General features: G+C 36.8%; 1 protein-coding gene across 1 annotated transcript in view; it reads right to left on the reverse strand.

Moving 5' to 3' along the window:
• The window catches only part of znf512b (zinc finger protein 512B), a 62,602-nt gene extending 56,731 nt beyond the window's left edge, over positions 1 to 5,871 (reverse strand). The window contains exons 1-2 of the mRNA XM_079588009.1: positions 5,115 to 5,871; positions 2,123 to 2,248 (exon numbers count right to left, since the gene is read on the reverse strand). Coding sequence (XP_079444135.1) covers positions 2,123 to 2,246 — 124 coding nt within the window. The 5' untranslated portion in view covers positions 2,247 to 2,248; positions 5,115 to 5,871. The remainder of the gene's footprint in view (positions 1 to 2,122; positions 2,249 to 5,114) is intronic.
• Between the last annotated feature and the right edge of the window lie 7,131 nt (positions 5,872 to 13,002).

Here is a 13,002-nt window from a genome sequence, read left to right on the forward strand (position 1 = left end):
ATTACGACATTTGCCTAATTGTGCCTCAGATTAGTGGTGTGGATATGAGTGATAGTTGCTTATTGTCAGAATATCTCTCCCTCTAGAACTGGGTTTTAACACTTTAACAGCAAATAATGTTGTATTGTATGTCTGGCCTTTAATAATATCGTATCCTGTTATGTATTTGAATTTGAATACTTTATGATACGTACATTGCATTACAAGCCCCTAAAATCATCACTTTTAAAATTTTGCTTAAAGGTGCTCTATGAAAGTTTTTTTGTTAATTAAAACTGTACATAAAAAAACAGTGTTTAAAACCGATTCACAATGGTAAGCTTATAATAATGATTTATTACTTGAGCTGTAGGATTGGATTTTGTTGGGAAATGTCAGTTTTTTTGTTTTAAACAGAGATGGCAATAGAGAGTCCAACGTTCCATAACAACACTCTGCAACACTATAGTGGCACCTAGCTATGGAAGCTTGTTTCCGCAACAGAATAAAAAATATACAAGGTATTTGCGATTTTTTTTATCTCACAACTCTGACCTTTTTTTTTCACAATTGCGAGTTTATATCTCTCAATTAAATGTTTTTATTTCAGAATTGTGTGATACAAAGTCGCAATTGTGTGTTATAAAGTCAAGATTGCGTGATATAAAATCGCAATTGCGAGTTATAAAATCAGAATTGCGTAATATAAAGTCGCAATTGCGTGTTATAAAGTAAAGATTGCGTGATATAAAGTAGTAATTGTGAGTTATAAATTCGCAATTGCAAGTTATAATGTCAGAATTGCGTGATATAAGGTCAGAATTGCGTGATATAAAGTCGCAATTGCGTGTTATAAAGTCAAGATTGCGTGATATAAAGTAGCAATTGCTTGTTATTATAAAGTCAGCATTGTGAGAATAAACTTGCAATTGCGAGAATAAACTTGCAATTACAAGAAATTAACTCGGAATTGCAAGAAATAAACCCACAATTGTGAGAATTAACTCGCGTCTCGCAATTCTGACATTTTTCTCAGAATTGCATGTTTATATCACACAATTCTGACTTTATATCTCTCAATTCTGAGAAATAAAGTCAGAATTGCGAGATGCAAACTCGCAATTGTGAGATACAAAGTCGCAATTGTGAGATAAAAAGTCGCAATTATCTTTTAAAATGTTTTATTCTGTGGCGGAAACAAGCTTCCATACCAACAGAATTACAGAAAGAAAGCATATTTTCAGACAACCCTGCCAAAGTCTCTTTCATGCATCGGCCTCCCCCAACTCGAGCATCACAACACACAGCTCTTACAGGTGCTTGTGAAAGAAAGTACCAGTAGGCTACTTTTGAATAAAAGACTCAACATATTAGGAAATACTTTTAGCTGTGTTGCTATGTCTTGTGAGTGAGCAACTGAGTAGCCAACACTGTCTAGAGCGAAACGTGAAAGTATCGCTTAAAATACACCCATCCACCGCATCTGCACTGGACACACTTTTGACATGAGCCGCCATTGAGGCTGTCTACACTGGACACATCAAAGTAATCGTAATAAACTGGTACATTTGTCTTTCTGAAAGGGTGCGTGATGATGCTCTATGCTATTGAGATGCCCAGTGTAGTGCGTAGCATCGCAAAGCCCTGTTCACTTGACCTGTTTAACTTTTGAAGGTCTAAATGAAGTGATGAAATTTGGCTTGCAATTCTGTAACCAAAGCTGAATGCCTTTTCCCATGTACCACGTCAGTCAGGGTCACAGCTGCTAAACCTCCATTCTGCTTGTCCATTTAAACAACTTTGTTCTGTATTTTGCTTGGGAATTCAAAGAAAATGAAACAATATTTAGTTGAACACTCATATTATAGGCCTGAAGTTCATCTAAGTTCAGCCATGCAGGGAGATGTGTTTCACTGACATTAAAAACAACCTTACTACCAGTGAAGGATCTGTCAAAACACCTTGATGTGTTCAAATGTGTAAACGTACTCCACAGACTTCTGAATCTGAAATGATGTCAATGGTTTTACAAACTTGTTTATTTATTTTCAATATGCCTGCCGTTTAAACCTCAATGTTTGGTGAGTGCCACCTGCATCAACCAATGATTAGTTAACACTAATGATTGCTCTGTGTGCGTTACCGTGATTGTCGTTTTCAGTGCTGCCCATTCGGGCCATCTCGGCGGGGTGGGCCTGTTTGGCAGCGCGCCCCTTTGACATGCCCGAGGAAGGCTTCACCACCCGGGCACCGCTGGAGGTGTCCATGCCTGTTTAGGACACAAATAGATCAGCCCGGAGGAAAACGCATCATCTGCATACAAACGAAATAAACACAAAGATGTTTTCACTGTATTTGAAAGTATTTAAATTGGGGATTACAAACACCTGCTGAGACAGCACACACACACACACACACACACACACACACACAGAATGGCATTCACATTCACACATCTAATTTTCGCTGCCTGATTGCATGGGGGAAAATTACAATTACAGTCTTTCAGCGTGGTTGTCTTCCCATGCCAGAGAAACTTCCTTATTGAACGTGTTAATGGGATAGTTCACCCAAAAAATCTATCTATCTATCTATCTATCTATCTATCTATCTATCTATCTATCTATCTATCTATCTATCTATCTATCTATCTATTTGCCTATCTATCATCTATCTATCTATCTATCTATCTATTTGCCTATCTATCATCTATCTATCTATCTATCTATTTGCCTATCTATTATCTATCTATCTATCTATATATATATATATATATATGCCCATCTATCTATCTATCTATCTATCTATCTATCTATCTATCTATCTATCTATCTATCTATCTATCTATCTATCTATCTATCTATCTATATATGCCCATCTATCCATCTATCTATCTATATATGCCTATCTATCTATCTATCTATCTATCTATCTATATATCTATCTATCTATCTATCTATCTATCATCTATCTATCTATCTAACCATCTATCAATTTGCCTATCTATCTATCTATCTATCTATCATCTATCTATCTATTTATCTATCTATCCATCTATCCATCTATCCATTTGCCTATCTATCTATCTATCTATCTATATATCTATTTGCCTATCTATCTATCTATCTATCTATCTATCTATCTATCTATCTATCTATCTATCTATCTATCTATCTGCCTGTTTGTCTGTCCATCCATCCTTCCTTCCATCCATCAATTTAACCATTCCAGTTTTATTAACATTTTATTTTTTATGATTACTTATGTTTGTCCTACTTACTAAACTTCTAATAATTAGAATAGCACACACACACACACACACACACACACACACACACACACACACACACACACACACACACACACACACACACACACACACACACACTAAATTAATCGAGTTCAATCTCTGGCTGAATGTATTTTTTTCACAATCATCAATCCATCAAAAGGCCAACTCATTGCAACGAATGAAGCCTGACAATGACTGATTAAAATAAACAGCACTGATTAGAATGTGATCATACTTTCTTATTAACTTAAATCAATGTCATTTCAGTTCTTCATTACGTTGGGCCTAATGGGTCACTAATTTGTGTCTTTTTAAACTGCCATTAATTTAGTGTTCTGTTATTTGCAGAACAGTGGCCGGGCATATGGCTGCATGATTTATCATGTGTCAAAAGAGATTTTATGAACATCACAGATAAATGTTTCGCCTAATGCATGCCGTGGGAATGTTTCGCTGTCAGAGGCGCTAATACATTTCCGGTGAGCGCTAATTGAGAGGTTTACTTTTGCCATTGAAGTGTGATCGTAACAAACTTTCCAAAGATTTAAAATGCTACATGAACTGACACACACACACACACACACACCTCACTAACCATCACAGGATATGCCAACCAATTCAAATGCCAACCAAAACAACAGGTACTGCACACGGGTTCACAGTGTTATTAAACCACAAAGCGGGCCGTATGCTGTATCACCATATCAAAGAATGGCCCTCCCCTCACCTAACCCACATAGAGGAACGATGGATCTTCAAGTGCTGAAGATCATTAGACCAAATTATTTATGGCCCAGAGTCTGAAGCTCATTTGTGAGCCAATAGTTTGTTCCAGAAAGGAAAAGAGCAATAAGGTAATAGGAAAAGCAGCTGGTAGGACTAAGTGCTATGGTATTTGGGGAATTTATCACACACTTTAGAAAGGCTGTGGATGGATGTATGCCTACACCACCAGAGAAACACACACGGCTCATTCCTGCAGCGCCTATATCAACATCGAACTTTTGAACAATACTTATGCGTGAGTTGTAATTTAATGAAGTATTTCTAGAAAAATCCAGACTCAAGCACTTCAATGTTATTAATTACAACTTCATAATTTAAACAAAGGCAGGAAAAGTTAAGAGTTTATGCTACAATAAGTTTATTATTGCTTTTCGAGGAACTGATTTGGCTTACATGATAATGTCAACATGAAGTTCATTTACTATTAAAAAGCAGTTTTCTGTCAGGATGAGATGTTTTACTAATACCACAACATCAGACAGTCCATTGCTAATAGTTTATACATTTACAAATAGAAGTTTTGTTGTTTTCCCATGTCACTTTCTGGAGGACGATGCCATTAAGGAACTGGATTTGTTTGTTAATTTTAGTTGATTTTGTTAAGGTTTTTATAACAAACGACTTATGATGGTAAGCGATATTGAGAGCACAGAAGAAAATCTATACTATTGATTGTTGATTAAAACAATATTCCAAAAAAAGTGAAAACACCTGCAATATTTGTTTTTTTCTTTTCACCCCATGGGAAAACAAATCTGTTTTAGGAATTCTGAAAATGTAATATTTAATCCTACTAAGACATTTATTACAGGGACATGAAAAGGTAGGCCTACTACAGTAAGGATGACCCACTTTCAAACAGTGTGTGAGTGTTTATATACCTGACAGTTCAAACATAACCACCACAACACATTTCTCTTGTATATTGAATTCCCCCAAAACAGATTCAATACCTTGTAACACATTAAACCTCGCTACTTTACAACTAAAGGCGAGCTTGTGCCTTTATTTGGCAGTATTATTGACAGATAATCGACTTCTGGAAGACCACACCTACCTGGAAAGCCACCCGACACTGGCGGGTGAGCGGGTGAGCGGGTCACCCACGTGGGGTCAGGCTGTAGCCTTTACTCTCGCGTCGCGCCGCTTGACTTTACATGGCAAACACACCTGGCGCGCGGGGGGTCACGGACAGACGGGCGTTACGGTCGGTAGCCACACTCACAGCCCCCGCTGTGCGTGTCCGCGGAGGGAGATGATGATGAAGAAGACGAAGGTGGAGGAAGAAGAGAAAAAGAGCAAGCTGATGCAAATGCCAACAAGCCGAACACTTTCACCGTGTTTCCAGACTGCACTCGGCGCCCCTCTTCATTAATATGTAATCCACGAGCTCTCTCGTATGAAAATCCAACTCAAAAGCACGCGCACAAATACGCAGAAACGCCGGCAAAAAATATGAAAATACAAGAAGCTTTCATAGGCAGTGAAGCAAAATGGCGACTTTAATACGAAGGAGGAGTAAAAAAAAAAAAAAAAAAAGCTCGCGCTGTTGCTAAAGGAGGCACGGGGATATGTTTAGTGCAGTATAATCGAGGGTGGAAGAAGTGAACGCGACGGAAAGAAAAGCGGAGGGGAAGAAGAAGGCACAGCGTCGCGCAGTTTCGCCGCAGCCCCGCGATCCCTCTCCTTACCTCGGGATTATTCCGTGTATTTGTTTGATAGGGATATTATCTCCGCGACCGTGTACAGTAACAGTAGGCTGTGGGTGCTGGGTCACGCGCGTATCCGCCGCCGCTGCTGCCTTTGACAGTTGTGACTACAGTCGGCAGGCAACTTCCAAACTCTCGCGTTATTATTTATGATCACTCAATTTTGATATCAGGCCAATCATTTTGGTATTTCTGCATAATAAAGCCCCTGCCTGAATGGAAGCGTTTGATGCGGCTCGACGTCATGCCGCTCAGTTATGACGAAAAGGCTTTGGCTACACTGTAGCTTTATATCGCACACATCATCTGATAATGGTCTAAACATTATGACGTAGTCGGTGCGATTCTGAGTTTTCAGAAAAGATGACGTAGTTTTAAAGGCAATAGTATGAGAATATTCATACCGTTACGACGTCGTCTTCTTTGGATTAAATATATATTTATTTTTTTATCATACTTTTTAATTTTCCCATAGTGTTCCTAAAATATTTTCTTAACCAGTAATTATCTATAATTTTGCCGTCCAAAAGACAAAAATAGCTTAAATAATCTTAGACTGCTCTTAAAATGATGTCGCATATCTAAAAAATATTACGTTATTGTTTGTTTCTGTAGCCTATTTGCCAAAATTAAAGCCTATAGGCCTATAATTTTTGTCTACACAGTAATTAAATGGAACGTTGTGCATTGAATTTTTTAATCCAATTTACCAACTAATAGGCAAAATACGACTTTTCTCAAAATATTTTAGTTTACCTATGCTACTCAAATTATTCATATTTATATTTTCTAAATAAGCAGAAACTGAGGTCTCACTGTCCACACGTCACGGGCTCTTTAAAATGGCTTAATAGAGACTTTGACCCATCTTTTTTTCCTCTTCACACTATGACGTAATGTAACTAACTACTATTACTGCGTCCACCAGGAGGGGGAGGCAAACGACTGCTTATCTGAGGCTGCTGCTGAGATTCCCAAACGAATTATTATTTTATACTGGCTGAAAATGGAATATGTGTCCAAATGTATAACCTCAACCCCTCGAAGAAAAAAACACCCGAAAGTCTTAATTAGGCAGACTTGGATTGCATGATAACATGCTCTGTTTACTTATCTTATCTGTTTTTCAGCATTAGTTAATAAATTATTATTATCCAAAAGAGGTTTTCCATCATTACCTTCTTCTGTCACTTCTCTCATGTACACTGTACAAAAAAGAAAAAGATACACTGTAAAAAAAAAAAATGTTGGTTTAACTTAAAAAAGCAAGTCACCTTGTTGCCTTAAAATTTTGAGTTCGTTGTAATTAAACATTTGAGTTAATGCAATGAAGATTGGTTTAATAAACAGAAACTCAAAATAGTATGTTATCTTCACACATTAGCTATCGAAGTTGATTTGACAAAAGATAAAAAGTTGTGATAACAAATCATGAAAATATTTTTTTACAGTGTATGATCAATAAGTTATGACAACGTATGTTTTTACATTGCTTTAACTCATCAAAATAAGTTATAAGTTATATAAGATTCGACTCGTTTTTTAAGTCCGTTTAATGTAATTTAAGTTGAAATGACTTACACATCCAAGTTGATTGTACTTAGAAATGTAATGCCGCAATTTGTTTTTTTACAGCGTACGTTTAATTCTCATAAAAGTGTCCACTAGTGAGCAGTATAGTGCAGGATTATTTGACAGTATAGGATGAGTTTATGACAGATGATAACAGGCGATGAGCACTTAACACGTCTGTGGGCTGGACAGGCCTGTCCCTCAAACCATCAATCACATGACTTTAATAATGCACATATAAATCCTGTTGGCTTTTGTATGTTATTAATACATCAGTCATTTCAGCACAAAATTCACCATAGCAGTCCAGAGATAGTCAGGAAATCATATGTAACGGTTCAGCAAAGCCTTGAATTATATCCACCAGAGGCCATAAAAAGCACATGAACCCTGTGTTAGCGACTGGCGAAGGCCGACCTACTCTGAAATTACAAACAGGGTTGCAAAGTACTCTTACATAATGGACAGTTCATCTCATTTGGACACATTCCCATAACCCCGTGGTTATATGTTAGTCCAGCTGTATTGTAGGCCATGAAATGAAGCAACGCAAGCTGTGTGAAAAACTGCTCCAGCGCTGATTAACTCACTGTTGAAATCCAAGAATAACAGAAGACATGGAGAGAAATGTCCTTCTGCTGCTGAGATTGGCAGTGTGTTTGCTGTTTTTGTCTGATCAAGAGCTGTTAGTTCAAAGGTAGAGCAGTTTCCGTTGGGTTTGCTTGACGTTCCAGTTTGCATAGAGACTGTGATTCATCTATCAATACCAATTCACTTTCCAGGGGTCTTCGTCTGGGATCCTTAGGGGGTCCACCATTTATGGCTTGATCACAAGCTATACTTTTTGTGTGGGAAAAAAAGTCAACAGAAATACAATATTAAATGCTATAGTTCATAATATTTTTGACCAAGGCAAACGTTTTGAAATGAAAGTCATGCTGAATGTTGCCCCTCCCACACTGAAATACATTTATATATTAAAATGTAGTTGTGGTGATTAGTATTATGTCTACTAGGCTATAAAAAAAAGGTAAAAAAGAGTGTGACTCTTTAAATTACATCAATAATGAATATTTGAAAGACTTTTTGAAATACTTTTCTTCAATATTTGAAGAATTTTGAAAATGCATTAATATAGCACTCAATTAATACGGTGCGATGTAATTAACTTCATGAAGAATTACTTTACAAGGACCACTTAGTTATTTAGCTTATTTTAATTCACAAAATTATTATTTAATTTAAATTTAATATTTTTATTAATTTTAATATTTTTTATTTAATGTTATATTAATTAAATATTAGGAGTAATATAAAAAGTTTATATTATTAATACATATACGCATTTATAATAATTTTTTGATATCAAAATGTTTTTATTGTATTCATTATTTAAAATACATTATTTTAAATGTATTTGACTTATAAATTATAATAATAATAATTGTAAAACTATACATATATATATGAGGGCTGTCAAAAGATTAATCGTGATTAATCACATCCAAAATAAAAGTTTGTGTTTACATAATATATGTGTGTATACTGTGTATTATTATGTATAAATACACACACATTCATGTAGCCTATATATTTAAGGAATAATTGCATTTATATACTGTATATACATTTATATAATTTATATTATATATAAATATTTTATATATAAATAAATATAACCAATTTTTCTAAAATATATACATGATTGTCTGTGTTTTATATAAATAATTATACACAGTACTACACACACATATATTATGTAAACACAAACTTTTATTTTGGATGCGATTAATTGCGATTAATCTTTTGACAGCCCTAATATATATATATATATACACACACTGTGTTACAATCCCCACTTCTCTCTTTCTCTTTATCTCCGTTTTCCCATCATATAATGCAGCTGAAATTAATGGTTATGGTTGAATACGGATTGACAGAGCATAAATCTGCTGATATATAATTGTGTGTTGCTGATAAAGCAGAATCATAGATCTTGAACACCATTAAGCAGATTTCTCAATACTGGTCAGTTTACCATCAGGTGTTCACTTACCTTTGAGTCACGACCCAGTGGCTGCAGGGGAGAGGAAGAGTCACGAGAAGACATAAATCATTGATAAGATGGCTTGAGAGATGTGTGTGTGTGTGTGTGTGTGTGTGTGTGTGTGTGTGTGTGTGTGTGTGTGTGTGTGTGTGTGTGTGTGTGTGTGTGTGTGTGTGTGTGTGTGTGTGTGTGTGTGTGTGTGTGTGTTACAGTGATGATCGATCACACAGATCTTTCATCTTAAATAGATGGAGTGTGTAACATGTGTTCTGTGGAGCACAACATGCGCAGAACCCAGGGGAGAGTGCAGTCATATATCATCACAATAGCGGAGCAGTTCAGGGATCTCAAATAAATGCTGCTGTCACAAGCTCACTGACAGAGATACATATGCGTCCACGCTGCGCCTGACTAGTTCTGAATTTGCCCCGTCACAGACGGTGTTGTGAATAATGAAAGAGAACATACACGAAAAGCCTTGCTAAAATAGCACAGCGCATGTACGTAGACCCTGCTGATCCGGGGGTTTGTCTGCTGGTTTTATAGAGGATTTGAATGGTGGCTGACCAGCTAAACCACCTGAACACCAGTTTGGCCAGGCTGGGACACCATGTAGACCAGCTTAAACCTGCTAAAAGCTGGTTCAAACATGTTTTCCCTGCAGGAGATCATAGTACCTGGTGTATTTAATGTGGAAAGGAAAACATGTTACAACTTTTTCCTTTATGGTTACATCATATTTTTATACATCACACTTTTTAGAGATTAAACTGAAACTTTTCTCAAAAATGGTATAAAAGTGAACATGAAAACAAGATTTTTTCGGTCACATTTTATTTTAGATGTCTTTAAATATTATGCACTTAAAGGTACGCTGTGTAGTTTAAGTATTTTATTAGCTAAAATCAATGTATTTATTCATAAATATGTCCTCATTGGTGTAAAATTACCTCTGCCAATGATCTGACTTATCCTCGTAAGCAAATCATTTCTTATCTTTATTTACATGGGACGGGTAAGTCCAAGGAGGCTTCCTTGTCGTTCCGCCATCTTGAAAAACTATAATAGCAGAGAGGGACAAAAAGCACTAGCCTACCTCAACGCGTTTTCGTTCAGAGCCAGCGTCACGTGACTGAGAACGGACAAGCGCTTGTCAATTTGAAAGGCTGCACTGCACGGTACTTTATACGTATGCCGAGCCACAGGAGGAGGAGTCCTCGTCGCCAAAAAAAACGTCCTTTTTAAAAGAAAACGTGACCGGCGAGGGTAAATATCGGGATATCTTTTCCCAGGTGGAAAGAGCATGAAGGAGAAAGACTTTGAAAGGGTTGCCTGCTTTCTTCTCGACAGGTAAGTCAATGTTACGGTCTAAATTACAAGCTTTTTTTCATTGCTTGGTTGTGTAATTCATTATATAGGCAGCATAACAGTAGAACATGTAGTTAAACTCGATGAAGTGCTAAGGCATGTTGTTATAGCTTCTTGGCACATAATGGCTACCGTAGTTGCAACACGCATTTGAAAAAGCGAGGCGCTATGAGAGAACTATTCGCTTGAATGCAAAATACAATTTCACCGCTAGATGGGAGTAATTCCTACACAGTGTACCTTCAATTTATTATAATAATTCGGTCCAATGTTATTGTGTTGATGTTGTATTGCGAAACACTTGTGTTGCTATTGAGGTGGGATATGTGTAGGTTGGGACAGGTTTGGTGATATGCGTAGGTTTAAAGGTGGGTTAAGGGGTCAACAGTGTCATTATAGATGTAATTACAGAATTAATTAATTACATGCAGGTATTTTTCAAATAGAAGTACAATGTAAAATCATGTGTACACAATAAGTGCATTGTCTCAAATTATTAATTTCAATGTTAGTGCATTGTAGTTAAATACGCTTAATATAAAGTGGGAATCATTTTTCCTTTTGGTTTCACTTTATTTTACAGTACGTGCACTTACATGTACTTACAGTGTACTTGCCTAAAAAAAAAAACCGGGGTAATATGAGGTAACAATGGGTTAAAGTTAGGTTTAGGGGTAGGTTCAGAAGTAGTACCTTTATTACACAGGTATTGCAATTACTATATCAAGTACATACTGTATGTACATGGGGAACAGGACTGTAAAATAAAGTGCTTTTCATTTTCTTGTCATTGGTCCTGATAATCACGACACTGTGGTGGTGCTCATGTGCAACTCATGTACAATCATTCATTTGGACATAACTTGAAGGCTACACACACTGTATTGCTGCATTTCTGAGGCAAAATATTTTCAGGTGGCAGATTTGCTGCTGGTTCTGGGAATGAGACAAAGTACCCTCTGGACAGTGTCCCATGCACGGCTCAAACTGCCCTCTGTACTGTCAGCATTTGATTGGTTAAGCCATGTGGCAGCCAATGAGGCATAACCCCCGAGCTCTAGCGCTGTCAGATACTGTCACATAATGTCACGGGCTGCTTATAATGTGCACATTTGTGTGTGTCTGTGTTCCAAATGCACAGATAATTATGCGTCTGCAATACTCCATGTTGTGTGGTAATTGCCTCTCAAGGTGGCGGTGGAGATCGAGCGCTCTTTAATTATCTGTTTGTGTGACAGCTGCTTCCACAAGTGACACTCAGAGACACAAAGGTGCGTGCCAGACGCACTGGTCGGTTCTCTGTCGCAGAACTGCACAGTCACGAAGGACGCCGGGCTGACAATATTCCCTGCAGGGGGAAAGGGAACAGGTGGTGAAAGAGAGATAATATGTGGAGAAATGACCTATGAAGTTTGTATTGTGGTGTGGTGTTTATGTTAAGTGGATGGCAAACGTGAGAATTCAATGTCCTCTGATGCCATAAAACAGCTTTTAAGTCTAGAACATTCGAAGCTTATGCTTATTATACACACAAGAATTTCTTTGGATTCATAAACCTGAAGTCCCTCTCACTGGATGGCAAGAAATCCACGATTGGTTGTTAGATTTATCACCAAAGCGGTACATTTGAAGGCGTGAAGATTCAAAGTTATCATATGGCTGTAAGATTCATGATTTATTATCAATTTAATATTGAATGTCGAATTCAGAAATCAAGCAATTAAATAAATGAAAACGTGGGGAAAAGCAAAATCAGTCACTATAGATCACTGGGATTTCTTCTGATGCGCCTAATGACCAATCCGGGCCAGGTGACCTGCTTTATTTCATGAATGTTAGAGTCTGTCTGGATCACAAAATGCATAAACAACATATTCACTATACATTGTGAATGTAATATGTGATTTCATGCATTAATATGAATGCCAAAAGGAATGTACCATAATATTTCTCAAAGAAATATGCATTTATACATACAGATCCTTTCATCAATGAAATTAGGTTCCCCTTAAAAGAGACAAACAGTAAACTCAGAATTCAAAGAAAAAAGTCTGAATTTCGAGATATAGGCTACACTCAAATTGCAAGAAAAGGTCAGACTGGAAAGTTTTAAACCCAGAATTTCCAAAAAAAAGTCTGAATTGAATCAGAATTTTTACTGAAATAAAGTAAAAATGCAAGAAACAGTCAGAATTGCAAGATATAAATTCACAATTTTGACTTTAAAGGTAGGGTTGGCAATTTTGACA

Source organism: Phoxinus phoxinus, assembly GCF_949152265.1.
Source record: "Phoxinus phoxinus genome assembly, chromosome: 18".
In the NCBI taxonomy this organism is placed as follows: domain Eukaryota; kingdom Metazoa; phylum Chordata; class Actinopteri; order Cypriniformes; family Leuciscidae; genus Phoxinus; species Phoxinus phoxinus.